The sequence below is a fragment of the Vigna angularis genome, chromosome 8, assembly GCF_016808095.1.
Source record: "Vigna angularis cultivar LongXiaoDou No.4 chromosome 8, ASM1680809v1, whole genome shotgun sequence".
Taxonomy (NCBI): domain Eukaryota; kingdom Viridiplantae; phylum Streptophyta; class Magnoliopsida; order Fabales; family Fabaceae; genus Vigna; species Vigna angularis.
This window is the reverse complement of record NC_068977.1, coordinates 31,684,445-31,707,906: the sequence shown is the minus strand read 5'-3', so window position 1 is coordinate 31,707,906 and position 23,462 is coordinate 31,684,445. Positions and strand designations below refer to the sequence as shown.

The window sequence follows — 23,462 nt, the reverse complement described above, 5'->3', positions numbered from 1 at the left end:
TCCATTTCTCAAATTTGTCTGCAAAATTGTTTTTTTCAATGGTATTTTTTTTAAGACTTTTTTTTTCCTTTTTGGTTTTTACTTGTGAAGTAAGTTGTAGGTTGGTGCACAAAGAGAAAGAAAAACACCATGAATACAATTGTTTCTTGCATTACAAAAAGATGCAGCAAAATGACAAAAGACACATTTCTATATTAGTCACCCAACCCATATCAACCGAAAATACAAGGAAAGGAAAGTGTTTTTCTTTTTCTTGTTCTTGCCATACAACAGTACATCCTTTTCACTGTACCACAATAAACACTCTCTATTCTTCAATTGACAATCACCAATCTTGCTCCTGCTTTCACCAACTGTGCTGCAATTTCATTAATTTTTTGTCTTTTCTTCACGATGTAGTTCTGCAAATTGTTGCAATCACATGCCCCCGCTGCAAGTTAATTAACTTTCACCACTTATGTAAATCTATAGCTTATATTGGTAGAAACAAAAAATTCTTTATGTCTCATTATCATAATAAGACGTATAATAAGACATAAATTGATTCAGTAAGATTTTGTACGAAAATGAGGTCAAATTTCTTATATTTCTTTAATTCAAGTCTCATTATTAATATGTTTCAATTCTTTAAAAGCTTATAAGTAATCATTTAGTTAAACTAAAATGAATTTTAACTATATAAACTAAAATTCATTCATTTTAGTTTTATATGTGATTTTAATTCTTTTTAATTCCTGATTTTATTCGGTAAAAATTTTAAAAATAAGTTGAATGTATAAAAATATTAAAAATGGTACATAAAAATATAATTTTTAAAGACAAATCAAAATATAAAATTTTTGTAATTATAGAGAATAGTTAAATTTGCAAATAACACACATAATTATGTTGCTCGGATAAATTTCTTGTCTACTAATACTAATCAAACAATACGATCACACGCAAATCAAAAAGTTCAATTTAACAAAAAATTAGTTACACACTTGTGTTACAATGTTTTCACATTTTAAGTTAAACTAAAACCAGATTATAATCAATAATTATATACTTCACATGCTCAATTAAATAATATATCTTGAAATAGAAGGCCTAGGACAAATACTTCGTCCAACAAAATAATGTGCTTTGTTATAGATAAGATCATGAAATTGAAATCAATGATAGAAATGTTTCATTTTTCACCAGATGTATAACGAATATCAGAGCTAAGTTTTAGCTCATCATGGAGTTGGTATGAAGGTATTGACATCGAAACTCGGTTTTTTAAATGGAATTTTCCTGCATGGATTTACCATCCAATTTCTCCTCATGATTCATCCCATTCAAGCTTTTGTTAAATTTTTCTCCAAGCTTTGACCATTCAGCTCGAATATGTGCTTGGTTCTTCTTGGCCACTTCCAACTCATTTTTCAAGTGAGGCACTTGTTCCTTCAACTCATCTCTTTGAGCTTTAAGAATCTTTGCTTCTTCAAAAGCTTCCCTTTTTCTCTTTGTACTTGTTACCTTAGCTGATTGAAAAACAGAAATGTTAGCTTTAATTGCATTTATTTGCTCCTCTAGCTCTTTCTTCCTTTTCTCCAAACAGGATAACTGGTTGCTTAATTCATTCTCTAAGGACGAAACCTCCTTGAACTCCTTCTTGTTAGCTTCAAGATTTTCTTCAAGTTTATCTGCTTTCATGATGTTGGCGTTGGCGGATTCTATTTTCCTATTAGCATCATTGTAGTCACAACTCCAGCGAGTGAATTCTCTAGAAACTTCTAATATCAACAACCTCATTTCTGCAGAGATTCCATCGTCTGCAGATAACTTGGCAAGATGTTCTATGGAGGATTTGATGGTACCAGATTGTCCAGTATGCAATAGATCAGTGAAGTCTTTGGAAAGAAGGTCTTGCAGAGTTTTCAATGCCTTCTTGGTCTCTTCAGAGGGTGTGGAGTTGGATAATTCAGTAACGACTGTGGTATCTTGAGAAGGAGACATAATCGAGGTCTCTGCATCAAGAGAAGCATAAAATGCTTTCATTTCTACGTCATCCAGAGTGAGTTCCCCCTGATTCTTGGGAGATTCAATGGTAGACAGCATAAGAGGGGAACTAGTTTTTGCATGTAATTCTTGAATGGAATTGGAAACATTTTCAGTGGATGCAATAGTTGGAACTCGATTATTTGAAGTCGGAAAAAAGCATGGGACTTGAGATTCAGGCTCGATCTTCAATGGACGAACCATAAGCACTGTGTTTAATCCAGATTCTACAAAATAAAAATATATATAGCAGTGATAATGAGAGGTAACCCAGATGTGTTTTTCACGAACAAACTGTAAAATCTCGCATGGCCACAATTCAATTGGATGAAATGCAAAATGTAATAAAAAACACAGGACAGGTAATCAACCAGAAGCACTGTGGTTAATCCAGATTCTACAAAATAAAAGTATATATAGCAGTGATAATGAGAGGTAACCCAGATGTGTTCTTTACGAACAAACGGTAGAATCTCGCATGGCCACATTTCAATTAGAAGAAATGCAAAATGTAACAAAAAACACAGGACAGGAAATCATGTTTCTTAAGCTGCTGTATAGATATAGCAAATCTAGCATTGAAGCAAATAGTAAATGTTGTCTAAATCAATTTCGTACTCTATTATAGCTACCACATGTTGCATCGGTTCATCATTATCAGTGACTTAAGGCAAACAAAAGCTTAACAAACTCATGTGCAGATGATCAACTATGGTCACAATAAAAGCTTGAAACTTATAACCATTTAGATGCCATATCCTACCTTATTTTTAAAATATTTTCAACTGTTAATTGATCAGATTTTTGTTTGGGTCCATCTAACACAGAATATTATGGAAGAAATTGATCAACTACATGAGTAAAGAAAATTGGAGTTGGAGATAACATCCATTTGGGGGAGTAAAGATAATGCTTACCTCTAGCACTACTGGGGCCTCTAAAACACCCTGATGCCATTGAATCTCGAGTAATAGCATCCAGACGTTTAGGACGCTTAGGGCAGATCACTAAATGACGCTTTAAATGAGAAGTCCCACAGTTATCTTGCAACAGTTTTCCACAGTGTCTGCACAGAACTTTACTGCCTTCGGTGGTTTGAATTCGCTGCATTTCTTCCCATACTTTAGAAGTCATTTTTGGGCGCTTGGAATTATTGCAATCATCATATTCATAATCTATCTCAATGCCTATTGCATTTTCATGTGTCATTTTCTCCTGTTCAATAAATATGAACTAAACTTAGCAAAGTAATTCATAATTTCAAATGCAAATAACATTGCTCAGACACATACAAATGGGTACACAAAAACTTGAATGTTGGCATCTAATATACATCAATAACAACAAACAAGTCTTCAACACGGCAACCATTGCATTAAAAGTAAAACAAACTCACCTGCTCAGTATTTTAGTACAGCCAAACCATTCTATTAAAGTTTTGTGGATTTTTCTTTTTGAAAATAAGCAATAAGGTATTAGCTGAATTAAAATTTCCTTCCTCCATATGCCATTGAATTCCACAAGTTAATAAAATCATAAAGTTACAAGTGAGTCAGATATGCAATTCAACACCAAAGAAGTGGCAAGATATGACTAACAGTTCAATTATCCTAAATAAGATACCACCATAACAGAATGTGATGAATTCTTCAAAGAAAGTCCAAGTCTTGCAAGCAAAAGTTCAGCTGGTAAAAAGAACAAGAAAATAAAAAATACCTTCTGCAAGAAAAATCAGACCATAAACCAACCATCAAACATGTTTCCCATAGTTACACACATTAGCAAACAACAATTTGCATGCTACTGTAGCATCAAATGCACCATTAGTCTAGACCAGAGTTAAACTATATGTCTCTAATCTATTTTAGGTTTCCCAAATATATGCTCCTTCAGATACAATCTTTAGTGGACATCTATAGTTGAGTTCATTTATCCAGTTGATATTGGAACCTTGGCTGGTCCCGTCCCTTTTACACGCTCAAAGTTCATCAGTTGCCTGTAGTTAGACCTTAAGGATATGCTATAATACAAAGATGGTTTTATGTGAACTTGGTTTGTTATCCAAAGTAACTATAATATGTCAATAATATTCTTTAAATAACAGTCAATCTCTTTTTTCACTACTACAATTCAAACTATAACCCTTTTTCAATTTTTTTCCTACTTTTTTTCTTCTGAATTTCTTTAACTTAAACCCAAATTCTCCACCCTCAAATTCCAACAATACCAAAATTCAGTCGTTTTTTTCAAACTTATCTAATTCAACTGTCACAGATCTCAACCACAAAGAAAAGAATCACTAGTTCTCTATTACACCCTCTAACAATTGAAATTCAACCATAAAACATGAAGCCCATAACAAAGATGAGCGAGTCTGGCATCAATTTTGTCTCCGAAAATTGAAATTAAAAGGAAATTCGACATTGTAGCGCAAAAACAAAAGGTAAAAAATTGAAAAACAACTAGGCATAGTTACCACAAGAATTGATGAAAAGGGTTTATAGTGTTACTTGGGTTGTTCTGTGAGACGAAGCCTGCTGAAGGTTTTTACAAGCGTCAACGGAGGTTCAGAGACCGTAGCAGCTGAAAGAGACAGAAACTGTATCGAAGTGATGCAAGGGACGAAAAACAGAAACTCAGGAGCGTAGGTTTCGGGCTTGGGCTGGGCCTGGGCTACACCGTCACCGGTTCTGGCTGAGCCCATGGGCCGGAAAATTTGAGGAGGGACGGGATAAAGAATGTTTTTGGAATATTTCATTCAACATCCTATTTTTGTTTTTTTATGGTAAATTTGATTAAAATAATAGAAATATGGGAACATAACTAGTTGTTTTGCTTCTGTGTAAGAAAAACAGCTTTTTTAAATGATGTGATAAAAGGTAACATGTTCACAATAATAAAAAAATGGTGATTTAATACATTTTATTTATAATGATATATATGAATTTTTTTTCAACAGCATTATATTTTAACTCTAACTTTTTTTATAGTCTTTATTTAGTAAAATTTTGCATAACCATTATTTTCAATTTGAATATTGGTTTCATAACATTGGTACTTATTGTATGCTTTGAATATGTAAATATTAGAAGGGGTCATATAATTTACGCTAATTATTATGTTATTGATAATTTATATAAAATATAACTTTTATGTCGGAGTATAATTATATATTTTTTGTTTATATTTATTTTTTGAATAATAGTCATATAATTCATATTTATGAATATTTTAAATATAATGATTTGTGTGTTAATTTTGAATTATTTTTTTTACAATTGTATGTAGTTTCAATTTTGTTTAAGGAAAAATTTTATGAATTTATTTTTTTAGTTTAAAATCAAAATTTCCTTTTTTTCTATAATATTTATCTGTATGTCAATATCATTTATTGTGATAAAATATAAAATATTAATATTTGTTAAAAATAACACTAATAATATTTCTAATATCAATTACTGGTCAAAGAAATTAAACATGAATTACTGTTTTAATTTATATTTCCATTTTTATTTGAAAGCAGGTAAGTTAACCATAATAATTAATTAAGACATAATACACTATATTTTGTTGGTGCACATAAGTGCTAAATTGAGTATTGGGTTTAGAAGACTTTTTTATTTATATAATTGGTCATATTTTTTCAGTTATCAAAGAAAATTTTTGTTAAAATTTATGTATCATAAGAAGCAATAATAACTAACACGAATATCCTAAATATATTTAGCCTAAATTATTATTTTTTAACATAATTTCTTTGATACTAAAATTCATATAACTAAGGTTTCAACTCGAAAAATATTGTAGAACACAATGTGAAATTACTATATTAATATTTCTCTTAATTAATTTAATGATAACAATGATATGACTAAACATATAACCAATAACCTAATCTATCTCATGTTACCCTTTGTATTCTGCTTTTAGTGTCTGGACAATTAATGAAACTCAGTCTACATGTAACAGATTATACAGATAGTCCTCAAAATTAATCACTTACCTTTTGCTGTTTGAAATAGAATTACAACTTAATGTCACAGATGATGAGTAAATTATTGGAGTTAATAATCCTGAGTACTTTTCTCTGTTCATTCCCATTCCAAACCAAAGTGTGTATCTCTTTTATTATCTATCTAGACAGACTACGTGTTATATTATTCTAAGAACAGGTTTGGATTATTAGCCATTTAGTATAAAGGAAAATTATATATTAAAAAGCATATGGATACATACACATATCAATCTTTTCAAAGACTAAGAGGTCAAAGTTGACACCTTAAAAAACTAGGGTACCCAATAATTTCATTAAGGAATTAACAAACACGGAATTCCAGAATTACACAATTGTTTATGTTCATTCAATCCAGTTGCAACTTGGGGAACTAGAACCTAATTGTATTACCTAAAGAAAAATAAAGGTGTCATGCTTTTTGTTGTACTGTTCTCTATAATTTTGGCCATAAGAAGACAAATTAGCAAGAGATCCTATCACCAATTAAAATAACTTGGAAAGAATGGTCTAGACCACAGTTGAAGTTGATATGGCTACCTTAAACGACATTTTGGAATATTTAGTGAAATATTAAAATACTAAACAATGATTTAGAGAAATGTGACATCCGGGCACTGGCGAGGGCGGAGAGTGATCGTCGGTGCAAAAGGCACGAAGTGCAAGGGGCACAAACAAAGAGCGGCTCCTGGCAGGTTTCCAGTGAAAGGGACACATGAATGAATCGAACATACACCAAAATGAGAGGATCTAGAGACTGTATAGGTATGAGACTATACAGTTGAAGGATAGCTTAAAGGGATTGATTTGACTACTCATATCACCAAAATGCATTTGCTTTTCGGTACCATAAGATTTTCCGGAAAGTGTGCGAGTGAGGACAAAGCACATTGGAAAGACTTGTGGTGATGTGTGGGGGCAGTCAATATTCCCTGTAAGTTGTCGGGGCGTTAAAAGTGATATCAGAGTCTAGCCTCTCCCAGTACGGTGTGGTTCGAGGACGAAACATGCGGAAGCTGGTGGGCATGTGACACCCGGGCACTGACGAGGGCGGGGAGTGATCACAGGTGCAAAAGGCACGAAGTGCAAGGGGCACAAACAAGGAGCGGCTCCTGGCAGGCTTCTAGTGGAAAGGACACATGGATGAATCGAACGTACACCGGAATGAGAGGGATCTAGAGACTGTATAGGTATGGGACTATACAGTTGAAGGATAGCTTAAAGGGATTGATTTGGCTACTCATACCACCAAAATGCATTTGCTTTTCGGTAGTCTAACCCATAAGAACTCCATGATTAAGGCGTTACAAGTGGTATCAGAGCCTAGCCTCTCCCAGGACGATGTGGTTCGAGGACGAACCATGCGGAAGCTGGTGGGCATGTGACTTCAAATACTCAATCTATTTTTTGTGGAAAGCAAAGTTAATATCTAAAGAAGTTCTAAAAGTACTCAAAACCTAAAGTTATAACTTATAAAACTAAAGTTTCAAATAAACAAAGAATGCAACGACCCTGCTTTGAGTACCAAGAATAACAAGCATACCCAGTATAATTATGAATACATATTAATAAAATCCGAATAACAATGCACTTACAAAATGCTGCATCATTGGGTCCATTCAACAGAGCCAAAATAGAAGAAAATCATAGGACATACCTGTTCTGCCAATCTGATAAGAGTTTTGAATACTACGAGCGGAAAGGTAATAGCTGTGAGATGAGAAATTCTTAGGCATCAATCAATAATTCTTTAGTGAGTTTTGGCTCATAAATCCCATTTTAGCTCTGCGTTGGTTTTTCATCTTCACTCCTCGTTGTTTTCTAAGGATTTGCAACCAAAGCAACTTCTTCTGATTATGTCCATGTGACTTATTCCTTGACTGTTTCACCACATCAAGCTTGGGAGGATTTGGTTTCTTTGAATGCCGGATGTGCCTCAGTACCCCTTCCGCAAGTCTATTAAACTGCCCAACCTGGTTTCCGGACAACACTTTTGCAGCAGGCCCTCCCTTTGTCTTCTCAGCATTTTTTGTTAACACTCCATGTTTGTCTTTATGGTGGAAGACATTCTGCAATTGATTCCACGTAGTAGGTCCGTGACCTTCTCTAGAATGAGTGTTACCATGATCATCATGATGATGATGGTGATGATGGTGGTGGTGAAAGATTAGTCCCAACTTATTTTTCAGCCTCCTTAATCTTCCAGTTGTTTCCTTATGATATCTTTCATGGTGATGTCTATAAGATTTGAAACTTCCTAATCTAGGAGAAGGGTCATCATCCATCTCGAGATATGAATTGATAGTCTCCTCTGAACTGCCCTCATATGCAGCATCCACCATCCTTTCTGATGAGGGACACTGTGTTCCATCTGACAAGGAATAGTCCTCAGAGTCAATACTACTACTATTGGCACTACCTTGCTGAGAACTCCAGCTAGAAGAGTCAGAGTCAAACTTAGAGCTTGAGCGTGAGCTTGATTCCTCCCGTTCAAGATGTTGTTGTAGAACCTTTGTATTCCGTGGTTCAAGATGACTAGTGTTAAGAGTCTTTCTCCTGTCTCTATGTTTATGGGAATTTACCTTAATGTCACTGGATCTCTGATCCAATAGGGTTGGTTTCATTACCATCTGATGAGGTGGTGGTTTTTCTCTCCTTGTAATAATGGTCTTTGATCTAGCTGACTTCTGAGTATAGGAAGATTCAGAAATCATTTCCCTCGGATTCTGATCAGTCTTAGACCATGCCACTGGATTTTTTCTTGCTGAACTTTCCCTGTTTGTTTTACTTAATAACATGGAATGTTTCTTACTATTATTGTCTTGATTCAAAGGGACCCTGAAACCTTGAATACCCTTACTAGCTCGAGTCCCAAAATAGGCATCACCGCTAACTAACCTATCTATTGGCTTCACACTATCTATAGCTATGTTTCGTTCTGAATTTTGAATTCTTTCATGATTGCTCAAGCACTCTCCTCTTGATACCATCTGGGTACTACTTTGCTTCGGTACATCAATATTCTTTGCAGACTCTGCACTATTTTGAAGGCAATAGTTCTGATTTGCCATCTGACTTTGATTCAATGATTCCTTTCCACGAAAAAGGGATTCCTCAAATGCACTTTCAGAAATCGAATTTTCATCCTTACAACTCGATTTAAATGTTTTTTGACTCATCAACCTATGTCCTTTCAAGAGGGACTTTCCACTGCTCATCTGATTCCCTGAAACTCCACTGTTTCTCTGCATTGCAGGACCGTCTGAATTTGCTGCTTCAAGTGTAGTAAGATGACCTGCACTGTTCTTGGTGGAATCCATCACATTGGAACAAATTTGGAAAGCCAAAATCCGAGACTCAATTCTTTTTATTGCATTAACCAAATCATCAGAGAACTCTCCCTTCTGATTCAGATGTTCAACCTGTCCAGCAGCATCAGAGTTTCTTTGCGCTTCATGGATTCTGTTCAGCAATATTACATTATTCTCTTCATTTTGCTCATCATCTTTTGAATCAAACATTTGTAAAGATTCTTTTGCATCTTCACCATCACCATATAAAGGTTTTACATCATTTTGCTGTTGTTTGCTATGGATACTCTCTGTATAGGGCAAACTGTCAATATCATCAGACAGGCCTGTTGCCTTTACTGCATTCTGTAGCATCGAACTGCTTTCCTCACCTATACAGTCTAATGTTTTACATTTTGTTCCTCCGTCATCTGAGATACTAAACTTTGACAGCTCTGGCAGTTGTTTCTTTGAAATTAATCTCAACTGAGGCTGCTCATCCTTCTCTGAAGTCATTTTACTACAAGTTGGATATTTCACTAGAGAATTTGATTCCTGCCACTGGAGAAATGTTTTTTTTATTCAAAGGATGGCTTCAGTAAAAGAAATCATATTCTTTATACTGCCTAAAGTTCAGTAAGTTATACAATTTGAAGCATTACAATAAAAGTTCAATTTATGCCACTCATTAGGTTAAAAATAGAAGAAAATCATCTCTCATTTACAACTTTTTACTCCTAAAAAGAAAGGTCCCATCGGAAAATGGTGAACCATATATATGCACCTTTAAATGAGTCTCAAAAACACTTTCAACAGCAACATCCAGTAAACTTTTCAATAAATCTCGTGCCCACTCAACCAACTGCCACAAACAAACGAAAATACACGTCACAAGAGTTACCACTCAATAAACACTCAGATGTCTCTAAGTAGTTAGTAATAACAACAGCAAGAACCAAAAAAAGAGAGTCTAAACACAATTCTTTCAGATTCTGTAACTGGTCACGTTAAATTGGGAACAAAGCTCTCAACTGAGGTCGCTCCACCTTAAATACTGTCAGTCGTTTATTTTTCCAATGTGATAATTTTTTTCCTTAAGTAAATAATGTTGGAGTTTAATTATCATGCACTTTAAAAAGGTATCATTTTTAAAATAATCGTTTAAAGTCGATCAGTATTTGAATACAGTGTAATTTATTTATAACCTCTTAACTGGTTCAAAGGATCAAACTCCTAAGAATATCTCCAGACTCACGGAGAACTAGGTAAACAAAAAATTACAGTATGAAAAAGTCTTTTACACTTACACAGAGGATATTTTACTTAAATTCATATTTTTTTTATCTTTGTTTTCGTTCCGGCCTTTCTTCCAATTTCCGAAACTCAATCAGACATTCAAATTCTGTTGTTCTCTTTTTTCCCTAGCTCTTGGACCTATACATTGGTTATATCTGAGATCCACACTCAGAAAATCTCCAAATAACCGATATATTTTCAGATATTTTGTGATACCATTATCGTTAAGTTTCTTACTTTTTGATCACTTATACTAGATGTGATACACCTGTAAGTATTTCTATGTAGAATTAGCAGAATCTAACTGATCAAATATATGCCAACCTCTACACCGACCCAACAAACACAACATCTACGAACTAGGCAGCATATGTAAAAAGGAAAATGTAATGCAAGTAAAAAGAAGTGGCATACATGCTTTGGATTTGAATTTTGCAAGGCGATGCTATTATCTTCGAGAAGTCTATATAACAGTCTTATAGCGAGGAAATTGTTATGCGCTTCCTCAAATTCCATTGGAATGAGCTCTTCTGGTATTCGCTTTTGCCTCAGAAACTGGCAGGGTAGGCGTAATGGTGACCAAAACGAACCGTTTAAATCAGAAAATCAAATTAACGAAGAACCTGCGTTGCGGCGAATGATCTGTGAATGAAACAGAGGCTGAAAAACGAACGTGAAATGAAATGGAACGAAACGAAGAAGCGCGTAATTTGAAAATCGGTAACAGTTGCAAGTTGTAACTGCTATATGAATAAAATAAAGGCTGTTACTTTCTTTACCCCATTATTACTAACTGAACCCATACCAGAACAAAAAGATCAAAATACCCTCCTTCACTGCATCACACCATCGGCATCATATAGCTGCACATAAAGAAAAAAAAAAAGAAGAAAAAACTCATTCTATAAAGAAATTCATTTCATAAAGCTGATTTTAAAACGTATTTCATTTCATTAGAAGAAAACATTTGTTCGTTTAATTATTTGAGTACTTATTTATTTCATAACAAGGATATCACCTATAATTAGGGTATCCTCACAAATTAACATGGAACGAACACCTTATTATCAGAAACAGTTAAACATTTAGTTGTTCATGCACAACAAGAGATACTATGGTTAGGCCTTGAGGAATTTAACTTGGAATGGAACAGCACTTAGAGCCAAACGGTGATTCCCTTTCTCATCAACAAACATCCCAACATTCTCACACCCAACATGCTTGCAGTAAGGGCACACGCTCGGACAATAAACCAGTTTATAAGCACCACCGTACTTCTCAATCTTGAACCAATTTCCAATGGTTTCCCGACCAGGGTTGCCCTTAACACCACCGGTTGACACCAACGAGAGTGAGCGTCCCTTAGAAACCTTAAAACTCTCAAGCTTCCACACCGTGGAATGGTGAGGGCAAGTGATGTTAGGAGGGAAGATGATGTTTAGGTCAGTGGAGACACGAATAACACCCTTTTTGGGGTTAACAGGTATAAACCTTAGTGGCAAACTATGATATCTGTCCACAACCACTACCTCCAGAGGGCATGATTTACCAATCTTTGAGAGGCCAAGGCCTTTTGGACTTCTATTATTGGTGTAAGGCATGGATAGAAGAATATTGTAGTTGATACCAGCACGTAGGAGCTTTCCTGATGTGTCAACTACTTCATCAGGTGAAGCTTCGGCTGCTCCCAGAAGTGGTTGTGAGACCAGGGCAGAGAGAAGGACAAAAGCGAACAATGTTGTCTTCATCACTGTTTATTTTGTATTGGTTTGAGTAATTTGTATTTAAGTTGATGGATGGAGTTTAGGAAGATGGTTTGCATCAATTTATAGGCTGCTTCTTATGCATGGGATTCAGGATAAGCATCCACATTTATATTATTAAAATCCTTGATTTGCTTAATACTGTTGGACCCATCAACATAAGAAATTCACTAAAAAAACTGGGCAAATTTATGTTTAGTTGCTATTATTTGAATGTTTTTTGCGGGAAAGTTGAATCCTGTTTAAGCCATGGCCAGCTTTCATATGTTTCTGCTCTCTCCAATCTTCTGCCAGTATTCCTTTCGAGGAGATTGTCTTGTAGTAGTTATAACATCCAATGGTTTGCTTTCAAATCTGGTTGCTCTGTCTAAATCTCTGAGGACTATAAACGCGGTTAGTCAGCATCAATGAGCTTGTTTCTTAGATGGACTTTTGTTTTTTAACATGCACGGTGCCCTGAACTCTATTTTTTCGCTGTATATAGCAAAATATCACTTTTTTTTTAAGAAAACTATATATTTCTTATAGACTCGTTTCTTCGTTTATTACTGACAGCCTCGAAACTTAAGAATTTAAAAGTGCGTAAAAAATTATGTTATGATATACCATATATAGTGATATTTAATATTTTCTCAAATAGTATTTACTCATTGCATTATGCATCTTATCTCAATTTTTCTTCTTATTTCTTTTAGAATATCCGTGGAACTATATCTCTAAACATTAACTCACAGATTGGGCTACCTACTCATTTTGAAAAAGTCAACTTATCTAGTCATGAACAACATGAGAGAACAGACCATAGAATCAATAAGAAAACATTTATCGTTCAGCAAATCCTATCCATCACCTAGAGAGACGCAAAATAGTTTCCATTTAGTTGTAAACTAAATCCTAAGACCACAAAGAACATTAATGTCAACCATTTTTACACATAGTAATGGCTACATGATTTCAGATCAATTAATTATCAACTTGATTTGGCCAATGGTATTGTTCAATTACTTAAAGAAAATATATACTATTTCTATGGTACTAACTACAAAGAATCCAAAAGGTGGAATTAATATTAAACGAAGACATCTATAAATTCAGACTTCACATCTCCAGTATGGTCCATCCATCATCAACCAAAATAATAACCTTAATTACACACAAAACAAATAATGAAGAGCATACTGATAGCATTTGTGCTTCTCTTTGCCTTGAGCTCTCAACCATTACTTGGAGCAGCAGATGCATCACCTGAGCAAGTGGTTGACACATCAGGGAAAAAGCTCCGAGTTGGTCTCAGTTACTACATTGTTCCGGCTGTCCCTTAACAAGATGCCCAAGGTACGGAATATGCTTCAAAAGTGGAGGCCTTTCAATTGCCAGCCTTGATGAATCATGCCCTCTTGATGTGGTGCTTGTGAGAGGATCTCTTGGCTTGCCATTGTCATTCTCACCCGTTGACCCTAAGAAAGGTGTTGTTCGTGTGTCCACTGATTTGAACATCATGTTCTCCACCGATCATACCAGTTGTGCTGAGTATTCGCCAGTGTGGAAACTGGACCACTTTGATGTTGCTAAAGGACAGTGGTTTGTGACCACTGGTGGCTCTGTGGGAAACCCTAGTTGGGGAACCATACGCAACTGGTTCAAGATTGAGAAGTTTGAAGGTGCTTATAAAATTGTCTATTGTCCAACTCTGTTACCTTATTCCAAGCACTTGTGCAAGGATGTTGGCATCTTTGTGAATGAAAATGGCTATAAGCGTTTGGCTCTAAGCGATGTTCCATTCAAAGTAAAGTTTCAGCTTGCCTGAACAAATTAATGTCTGATCACAAACTAATAAGAGTGTTTCTTTAATTCAGTTTTTGCAAAGTTAATTTTGCATGCATGTCATATCAAAAGAAGTTAATAAAATGAAGAAGTATCTTCACTTTTATGTCTTAAGTTTATACAGTAAATATTCTCTTGGTAAATGGTTTATATTTGGAAAATTTAAATTTAATTTTTATATTACAAAATTGGATAAATGAATAAGTAAAATTATACTGGAAGCAATTTAAATGAAAAAGTTGGAGTAATTCAATGCATAAATCCATTATATATTAATTGGATAATTAAAAATATATACAACATATATAATACAACCAAAAACACGATTATAACATTCAAGGATTGCTAGATTCAGATTCCATCCCATGGAACTCTTGTCATTGAAATTACAGTGTTTATCTTTGAGACAGATTGATCTTCTGAATATGTACAAGATATTCTAATTCCATTGGATCCGAAGCCATTTTCCAGACATGTTGGTATCTCTTGCTGTGAATATCATCCTCCTATTTCATTGAATACAATGTTACATTATTAACATGTTATTTTATGTTTACAGTCAGTGTTTCTCAGACAGTTTCAGATCAAGTAAATAAAGGTGATGTGATCATTTTTATTATGCTTCACAGTTGTAATCATACACTAACCTTTCTCAGTAGAAGCTGTTCCACTAATGGGTTTCTTTCATTGTCATTTCCATAATTGTTGTTGCATCTTATCACTTCATTCACTTTGGCTTCATTGATGCCATTACAGCCTTCAAAGTTTTGTTTGATGGTCGAAGGTAAATGTTGCTCCTGCAAACCTGAAAATCAGAAACTATTTTAAGAGTGCATAAGGTCAATGCCTCTACGTATCCGAACGGTCAATTCTCCCACAACAATGAACATCTCAAATCCCCTTCACCAGTTACCCTTACTTTCGTAACCTGTCGTCGTCAATCCAGGGTCAACCGATCGGTAAGGTCAATGTAGAACCATCTTCATAAATTTAGTATATTTAGCAAAGCAAAACATACTTATGGATTCTTAATAGTAATTGGGTCAACTTTAATTAAAAGTCTACTAGAGAGATAAAGTAAGGAAAGAGGTGATTGCATTTATTGTGAAATTAAAACTTTGTTGTGATAACCAATCAGATTTATTGAGTAACTTAAATATCGGAATGCCTTTGACAGGTACACTACCATTCAACTTGAAGGAAGAAGACAGAACAATTGGAACATAATCCAGATATAAAGCGAAGTGACCCCTAAAAGGCGTGAAGGAATAGTCTTTAACCCCACGTCCCCAAAAAAAGAGTAATCCTTTTCTATGCACATATATATAGTGTAATGAACACTAAAAGATCAGTATTTTGTTTTCCAGGCCTAAAACTATCAACTTATTTGCTTAATGATTATCTTTGAAAAAAAATATGAAAAACTTTAAAATCCGTATATTCACAAAACTCTAGGCATTTATGCCATCTTCTCTAGGACTCAAAGAACAACAGAAAGGATGTAAAACTAAAGGACCAAAGTAGAATCACATTCAATCCTCCAAAGCTTTCTAACATTTGAATTTTCTTAAAATTGTAATTTCTCAATCAAACACAAGATATCATTTTGTCATTAGTAAGAGAGAAAGTAGGAATAAAAATATGACACAATCACAAATTACCTTGGAAAGTTGTGATGCATCTCCTCTGCCATGAGACCATCAACTCCAATGATGGAGAACAAAGCAATGAAAGCAATTCTCTGCCCCTTCGTTGCAGTAAATCCAATGAAGCCATGCGTCGTTGTTGCAGTAAACCCAAAATAGCCAATCTTTTCCGCTGCTGCACAAATTGCAAAATTCCCATGTCCAAACGTAACTTCTTTGATGCAATTTCATATTCTGTTGGGGCAATAAATTTGAATAATTTGTTTAAGTTAGTAAGTCAAAATACTGATCAAATCAACTGTTAAAAATAAGATTTTCTTCCTAATGCATCTTCTAGCAGATTTTAATTTCTTTTAATTTACTCATACAACAAATTGAAATCATGTGTGTACTCTGCAGGCAAACATTTAACAATGCGCTGCAGCATCAATATAGCTCTAGTACTTTTTTTGTCCTTTTTTATTGTATTTTAGTATGTCTTAGTTTTTATTAGATTACTATTTTCTACGTTTAATAGATTTTTGTTAGGATGTATTAGTAACTATTCCGTATAGTAGGAAATCTCCAACAATCCCTCCCTTTATTGCATATTTCTTGCAATATTCTATGCTGCCTATTTAAGAAAAGAGAGTTGCAGAATACAAGAAAGCTTTTCTAAGCAAAAGAAATCATGTCATATACTATGCTCTCTCTTGCCTTGATCTTTTGTTATGGTATCAGAACTTGGTCTCTAAACTATGGTATTTTCTTAGGTTCTAGTGTTGTTTTTTGTAAGTATCTTGGGGTTGGAGTAAAACACCTCTTGTGCATCATCAATGGAATATTTTTAAACCAACAAAACTACATTCAAGATCTGATTCAATTGGCGGGTTTGGATGGAACTACGTAAGTTGATACTCCTATGGATTTCAATGTCAAGTACCAGAAAGATGAAGGAGATATTTCGTCAAATCTCACTCTTTATCGACATTTGGTAGGAAGTCTTATCTTCCTAACTACTACTCGACCTTACATTTTGTATGTTGTTGATCGAGACAGCCAGTTTATGTCTACTCCTCGTCATCTTTATATTTTTTGTTTGTCGTTGCATTACTCAACACCTTAAAGGATCACTTACACATGGATTATTCTTTTCCAAAGACTCATCTTTACAGCTTGTGGCATATAATAATGTTGATTGGGTAGGTTGTCCAGATACTCGTCGATCTATTATAGGTTGGTGTATGTTTCTTGGTGGTGTCTTAATTTCTTGGAAATGTAAGAAGCAAGATTGTGTTTCTAAGTCTTCTACTGAGGTTGAATATCGTTAAATGTCATCTGCTTGTGTTGAAGTTGTGTGGTTACGTGGTCTTTTGGAGCAACTTGGGTTTTCTCAACCTACATCTACACCTATTCATCCTAATAATACGAGTGTTATTCAAATTGCTGCAAATCCAATGCTTCATGAGCATACCAAGCATTTTGAAGTAGAATGTCATTGTATTCAGGAAGCCTTGACCAATGTTGTCATCTCTCTACCTTACATCTCCACTGATCTTCAAGTTGTTGATATATTTATCAAAGCCTTGTCTTGATAGTGCCATCAGTTTCTTGTTGAAAAAATTGTTGTTGGTTGACTTACCAGCATCAATTTGAGGGGGGATGTTAATGTATTTTATTATGTCTTTTTTAGTCTTTATTAGATTATTATTTTTTACCTTTAATAGATTGTTGTTAGGATTTATCAGCAATTACTCCCTGTAAATAGGAAATCTCCTATAATCCCTTCCTCTATTGCATATCTCTTGTAATTTCCCATGTTAATGTAAAAGTATTTTATGCTGCCTTGATATTTTGACATCCTTTACTTGATTAGATGAGCAAAATAAATTAGAAAAACAAAATTATTTGTCCTTTTGTTTCAAAATAATGGAAAATAACTATAAAGTCTTAGTTTCTTAAATAGTCTTTAGAATTTTTGTAAGCTATTTTTTCTAACTATCTATCAGAATTTTGATAGGAGACGCAAGTTACACTCTCATTTGATGTGTTTATACATAATAGAGCTCAAAGAACAATAAAGAAGTACCAACATCGTAATAATCAATAGCATTGAATTAAGAACCACAGAAATAGTTGAAAAGTTGAGTGTTTATGACTAAATTTATAATAATTGAATATTTCTTAATCCGTGTGACATGATTCAAAATACTATTATTCTGAAAGTGAGAATGTGACAGGAAAAACACAAGAAGAAATAAATGTGGTAAATGAATTCAATACCCTGGACACTGGCAATGCTACTTGTTCCAGTTGAAAATGAATCCCAGTTCAGATTATTTTTGCATTCTTGAGGTGGAATCAATGAAAGTGAATTTCTGCCTTGTCTCACATGTGGTTCCAATGAAACCAAAGTGGTTTGGTGCTGCATAAATTGTCTGTGACAATCAACAGTGTCAACCAATCTTTGCTTCTCTTTGAAGGATGGTTGCTTACAAGGATCAGTGAATTGGATATCATCCATGCTACTTTCTGGTTTGATTACATGGAGTGCAGTTTGCTTGACAATAATCTCTTTAGGGGTTGGTTCAAAATCAAGAGCAATGGAAACCACCACATGATTCCATTCATTTTTTGAGAGTGGTTTATCCAGATTATCTCCAAACTTCATGTACTTTGTACCAATGATGAGTATATGATAATCCAATGCAGGGAAATCGAAACAAAACCTCTTATCAGTTAAGGACTGTATCTCCATTGTGTTGCCATTGATGGTCATGATTGGTCTAAACAAAATAGAGTCCTTACCCATTGGCCCAATAACAAAACACAAATCCATGACAGGGAACTTCTCACGAAACCAGAAAGATAGTGATGGACCTATACTTTGTTGCTCTAGCCATTCTGGTATTCTAGATCCTGGCAAACAAAACATAGTGTTTCCAGCCACATGCAGTTCCTGAGAATCATAAATTATTCACCAGTGTAACAATATTAAGTACATTATCAATGATCAAATCAAAAAAGTATAGTCATAGATAATGCACAAGTTTAGCAACATTAAGTACATTATCAAATAAAAAGGGACAGTCATAAATAAGTCATAAGTTTAGCAACATTAAGTACATCAGCAATTATTGAATCAAGAAGTCCAATCATAAATATTGCAGAAGTGTAGCACTATTAAGTACATTGTCCACTATCAAAGAAAAAGGATAGTCATATATATTGCACAAGTTTAGCAACATCAAGTACATCATCAATTATCAAATAAAAATATACAGTTAAAAACAACCTGGTCCAATAGCATGGCTGAACAACAGAAACTCATGGATTTGCAATTTCCAGCAGAGAAATATTCTAAATTTGGTGGAGTCCCTCTAATTTCTCGAAGATGCTCACAGTTATCCAAGTTAAGTAATTTTAAAGAACGACATTGTTTGATGCATTCTGGAAGAAATGTGAAGCTATTGCTTGATAGTTCTAACTCTTTCACATTACCAAACCATGCTAAAACCATGGGAAAGTATTCATCTGATAGATTGCAGCCTGAGAGACAAAGACATTTTACATTTGAAGACACTGAGCTCAATTTTTCTTCATCATTCTCATCTTGTTTTGGCAATAGCCAGCCTTTACACCCCAGGGCGAAAATCTCAGCCAGTTCTGGCAACATGACAATGCTACTCGGCAACTGAACATTTCCGCAGTCAACCAGCACCAAATCTTGAAGTCGAGCAAGATTTCTAAATGAAAATGGGAATTCTTTTAAGGGAGTGTACTTCAACTCTAGCTGCGTTATATTTTCCATCTTTCCTAATATTTCTGGAAAACTCTCAAGACTTGAACAAGATGAAATATCTAGTCGTTCAAGAGAGATCAACTTGATGGGTGGAAAACTCGTAAGCTTGCTGCAGCCAAAAGCACTCAAGATTTTAAGTTTATCAAGAAAACCCACAGAACCATGAATTGCAACTAAATTCTCACAACACTCAAATGTCAGTTTTTCTAAATTTTGGAGGCTCGATATGTCAGGTATTTTTGTCAAACATTCAGTCCCATCAAAATTCAGAACTGTCAGATTCATGAACTTCTGCAAAAGAAAAAGGGAAAACAAATAAGAACCAACAGAATAATCTTCGAATGATCGTGGAAATGAACCCATTACACATGCCTTTGATATGGTAGCTAACTCAAGTGATGTAAAGCAACTTCTGGGTAATTTGCATATGGCAAGTTTGCTCGGATGAAAATCAGTTGGTAAATCCTGTAATGGATATGTCCACCATTCTAATACTCTTAAACTATTTGGAAGATATGCTGGACCTTTTGAAAAATGAGAGTTTCTAATAATTAGTGTTTTGAGGTTTTCCATCTTCTTGAAGGCCTCTCCATCCCATTCTACAAATACTTCTTCATCTTCTTCATATAAGGGGAAATCCAAACAGATTATTTCAATCTCACTAGTCCCCTGTTACAAAAGGCACAAAAAACACAAATACAGCAGTTAAGTAAGCATACATACAATAGCCAAAGAAACAAATCAAGGTTAAAATCTAAGAACAAGTCATCCATATCAGTCTTACTGTATTTTCTGCTAAAACTTGAATTATATCTTTATGGAACCATAACCTCCTGTGTTTCCCAAGCTCTTTGGGTGATTCTTGGCGATCGATTTCCTTACCCATAACTTCTATCAATTCATGAAGTGTCACACAGCCATTCTTAATTTTTATGAGAGATTTATCCACCAACACTCCTATGTCATATTTCATGCAAACACCATAATGAACACCAAGTATGTCTTCAACCTCTTCCAATTCATATCCTTTCAAGCAGCAAGCAATGTCAAGAAAAATTCTCTGTTGATTTTCCTCTAAAGCATTATAGCTCACCTTAAGTATTTCTTGGATCCTTCTGTTAGGGATTTTTTTGAACTGGTCTAATGCAGATTCCCATTCTCTTGTACCTTTTCCAAACAACAAGGAACCTATTACTTCCAAAGCTAGTGGAAGGCCAGAAGCATAAGCCACTGCTTGGTTTGAAATGTCCTTGTAACATGGATCAACTCTGTGATCTTTAAAAGCATTCCAACTAAGCAATTCAAGTGCTTCTTCCTCATTTAAGTCCTCTACCTCATATTTTCCATCAACTCCCTGAAGCAAATGTTTGTCCCTAGTTGTTATGATGACTCTGCTGCCAGAACCAAACCAATTACGCTCTCCAGCCGTTGCTCGCACTTGTTCTAGTTTGTCAACATCGTCAAGAATCAAAAGAACCTTCTTTCGGTGGAGCCTATGCTTTATTATTGAAATTCCTTTGCTTACACTTCCTATCCTAATATCCTTCTCTCCAACTATTTCAGAAAGAAGCATCTCTTGGAGATGTACTAACCCTTGTTTAACAGCGTTTTCTCTCACACCATCAAGAAAACATAAACCTTCAAATTGGTCTGCAATGGAATTGTAAACTGCTCGAGCTAGTGTTGTCTTCCCCATTCCGCCTATTCCATGAATCCCTACAATGTGGACTCCAGTATCAGATCCAAATTGAAGAAGTGACTTCACTTTTTGCACTCGACACTCCATCCCAACGGGGTAATCTGCAACATGCAAAGGTCTGCGGTTTATCTTGTTGCAGACCTCTTTAACTATCTTCCCTATAAACTCATGTTCATATTCATTTCTGTCCAATCAAAGAATTTTTTGTGAAGTCATGCTAAAATCATCATATCCATGTATTAAAAAATGATAATTACATCACTAGAATTCAGATTTCAAGGCATACAATGAACTAGTTTAATTTGTATATGCAAGGACAAAACTTACATCACTTTCATAGATGCTGTTAGTGTAAAAGGTTGAAACATTGTAGTTCAATAAAAACACATGTCTGTATGAATTTTAAGACAGTATTATAAAAGTCACTTACCAGTATCATAAAATTTACCCATGTGCCAAATGTTTGTAATTTGATGATGATGGTGTAAAAATCTTCTCAATACATATAATATGTAAAACGTGAGTGAGACAGAGTATGATCCTTCCGACCAATCTCTCTACGATATGACATATCACATAGATATTGGTCGGATGGACACACATGATTGTCCAAGGAGAGAAGTAGCATACCCAAGTTTGTAATGCTTTCCGGACACATTAGCTGCTTGGTTAAGAGCCATCTTCCATTTCTGCAACCTGCCCATGTTATCAATGAGGCTTTGATTGCTGCTTTTGAACCTTTCCTGGTGCATGGCCAAAGCTTCTGCATAACTCCCAGACTGGCCTCGAACATGAGAAGGGCAGACGTCGTAGAAAATGGGCAAAATCAGACGACCCTTTTCCTTAACACAATCAATGATCTTGACAAGTTCATCTAAGCAAAAGGAAGAAGATGCATAGTTCTTGGAGAACACAACTATGGCCATCCTAGACTGTTTAATGGCCTCGATAAGTGCTTCTCCGATTTCATCCCCTCTTTGAAGCTCTTCATCATCGATGAAGGCATGGATTCCCTTGTCACAAAGAGCTTTGTAGAGATTTCCAGTGAAACCGTAGCGAGTATCAGAACCTCTGAAGCTGAGGAACACATCGTAGCTGAAGGATGCTGACATGAGAAGAAGAAAAGTCTGCTGCAAACTCAGAGAATCAAACAACTAAATGGTAGTACTAATCTTGTTCTAGTGATTTTCATGATCAGAAATCATCGAAAAGGCAACATGCTGCCACGTAAATTCAAATATTATAGGGGGCTCACAATTATTTACGCGTTACCTCCAATACGAAGATAGTATAAGGACAAAATAAAGATACTTTTCAAGACTTTTTCTTCTCTACACCTACCTTACTAATTATAATAAATATAATGATGTAGATATTTAAATTAACAAAAACAATAGTATTATATTAGTATAATAAGATCGCCAAATTGTGTGTAAAGTTAATTTTAAGGATCTATAAAAAGGTAGAGTAATAATTATAGTTTTTAAAGATAATCAATTACTTTACTATTAAAAACATGAACTGCAAATATATTTTTGGAGTTTTATTTTATAAAAACAATTTATCTCTCAAACTTTTTTTAGAATCTTCTCTAACTTTTTTCCAGGTTTCTGACTCAACCATTCATAGATTGCTGACCAGATCTAATGAAACTTTACATATTTGTTCTGTCATAATTGAAAATAAAATAAGTTTACTTTTGTTTTATTTTTAGAATTATTTTAGTGTTTTGGGGTTCATTTGTGATGATTATGCATGTTTCTTAACTTTGCTCAAAGTGAATTTATTGAATTGTGATCTTGGTAATATATTTAATTATTTGATATTTATGGAGATAGTTAGAATATCTCTGTGATATAGAATTTTAAGAACATTCTTAAGAGAATGATGTATTCTACAATAGGTAAAGAAAGATATCTTAAAAAGAAATATAAAAAACTTGCATTTATGTCATTTCTCTAAGTCTTCAAGAAACAATTTAAGTGATGTAAAAGCTAAAGAAACCAAGTAGAATCACATTCAATTCAATAAAGCTTTATAAAGTTTGAATTTTCTTAAAATTATAATTTCTCAATCAAACACAAGATATTATTTTGTCATTAGTAACAGAGAAAGTAGGAACAAAA

At 34.4% G+C, this 23,462-nt stretch overlaps 3 protein-coding genes across 12 annotated transcripts; all 3 read right to left on the bottom strand.

Moving 5' to 3' along the window:
- Positions 1-1,105: 1,105 nt before the first annotated feature.
- LOC108344629 (uncharacterized) lies at positions 1,106-4,779 on the bottom strand. Of its 2 annotated transcripts, none has more exons than XM_017583066.2 (3): positions 4,502-4,779; positions 2,943-3,240; positions 1,106-2,252 (listed from the first exon to the last, which is right to left on the bottom strand). In XM_017583066.2, exons 2-3 carry the CDS (start codon positions 3,232-3,234, stop codon positions 1,264-1,266), a joined length of 1,281 nt encoding a protein of 426 aa, XP_017438555.1. In that variant the 5' UTR covers positions 3,235-3,240; positions 4,502-4,779; the 3' UTR covers positions 1,106-1,263. The 2 variants fall into 2 exon arrangements, with proteins under 2 accessions (XP_017438555.1, XP_017438554.1); XM_017583065.2 differs by having other exon boundaries at positions 4,536-4,778.
- A 6,774-nt stretch (positions 4,780-11,553) lies between these two features.
- Positions 11,554-12,439, bottom strand: LOC108344630 (miraculin). The gene has a single exon (XM_017583067.2). It carries the CDS (start codon positions 12,369-12,371, stop codon positions 11,742-11,744), a length of 630 nt encoding a protein of 209 aa, XP_017438556.2. The 5' UTR covers positions 12,372-12,439; the 3' UTR covers positions 11,554-11,741.
- A 1,010-nt stretch (positions 12,440-13,449) lies between these two features.
- LOC108344624 (TMV resistance protein N) lies at positions 13,450-22,555 on the bottom strand. Of its 9 annotated transcripts, none has more exons than XR_008244881.1 (8): positions 21,967-22,554; positions 20,422-21,520; positions 19,131-20,306; positions 18,119-18,794; positions 15,872-16,090; positions 14,858-15,015; positions 14,084-14,189; positions 13,450-13,999 (listed from the first exon to the last, which is right to left on the bottom strand). XR_008244881.1 is itself a non-coding variant. In XM_017583058.2 (8 exons), the coding sequence occupies exons 1-8, from the start codon at positions 22,446-22,448 to the stop codon at positions 14,606-14,608; spliced, it is 3,840 nt and encodes a 1,279-aa protein (XP_017438547.1). In that variant the 5' UTR covers positions 22,449-22,553; the 3' UTR covers positions 14,459-14,605. The 9 variants fall into 9 exon arrangements, 6 of the variants coding, with proteins under 6 accessions (XP_052723258.1, XP_017438547.1, XP_017438546.1 ...); XM_017583058.2 differs by lacking the exons at positions 13,450-13,999; positions 14,084-14,189 and adding an exon at positions 14,459-14,716 and having other exon boundaries at positions 19,131-19,928; positions 20,010-20,306; positions 21,967-22,553; XR_008244883.1 differs by having other exon boundaries at positions 13,450-14,189; positions 14,858-15,029; positions 21,967-22,555.
- Between the last annotated feature and the right edge of the window lie 907 nt (positions 22,556-23,462).

Coding starts and splice junctions, on each gene's coding strand:
- LOC108344629 (XM_017583066.2), bottom strand. CDS start 3,234: ATGACACATGAAAATGCAATAGGCATTGAGATAGATTATGAATATGAT. Junction 2,253..2,942: donor AGGCCCCAGTAGTGCTAGAG/GTAAGCATTATC, acceptor TTTATTTTGTAG/AATCTGGATTAAACACAGTG.
- LOC108344630 (XM_017583067.2), bottom strand. CDS start 12,371: ATGAAGACAACATTGTTCGCTTTTGTCCTTCTCTCTGCCCTGGTCTCA.
- LOC108344624 (XM_017583057.2), bottom strand. CDS start 22,448: ATGTCAGCATCCTTCAGCTACGATGTGTTCCTCAGCTTCAGAGGTTCT. Junction 16,091..18,118: donor TAGCATTGCCAGTGTCCAGG/GTATTGAATTCA, acceptor TTGCCCCAACAG/AATATGAAATTGCATCAAAG. Junction 14,717..14,857: donor AACAGCTTCTACTGAGAAAG/GTTAGTGTATGA, acceptor TCAATGAAATAG/GAGGATGATATTCACAGCAA.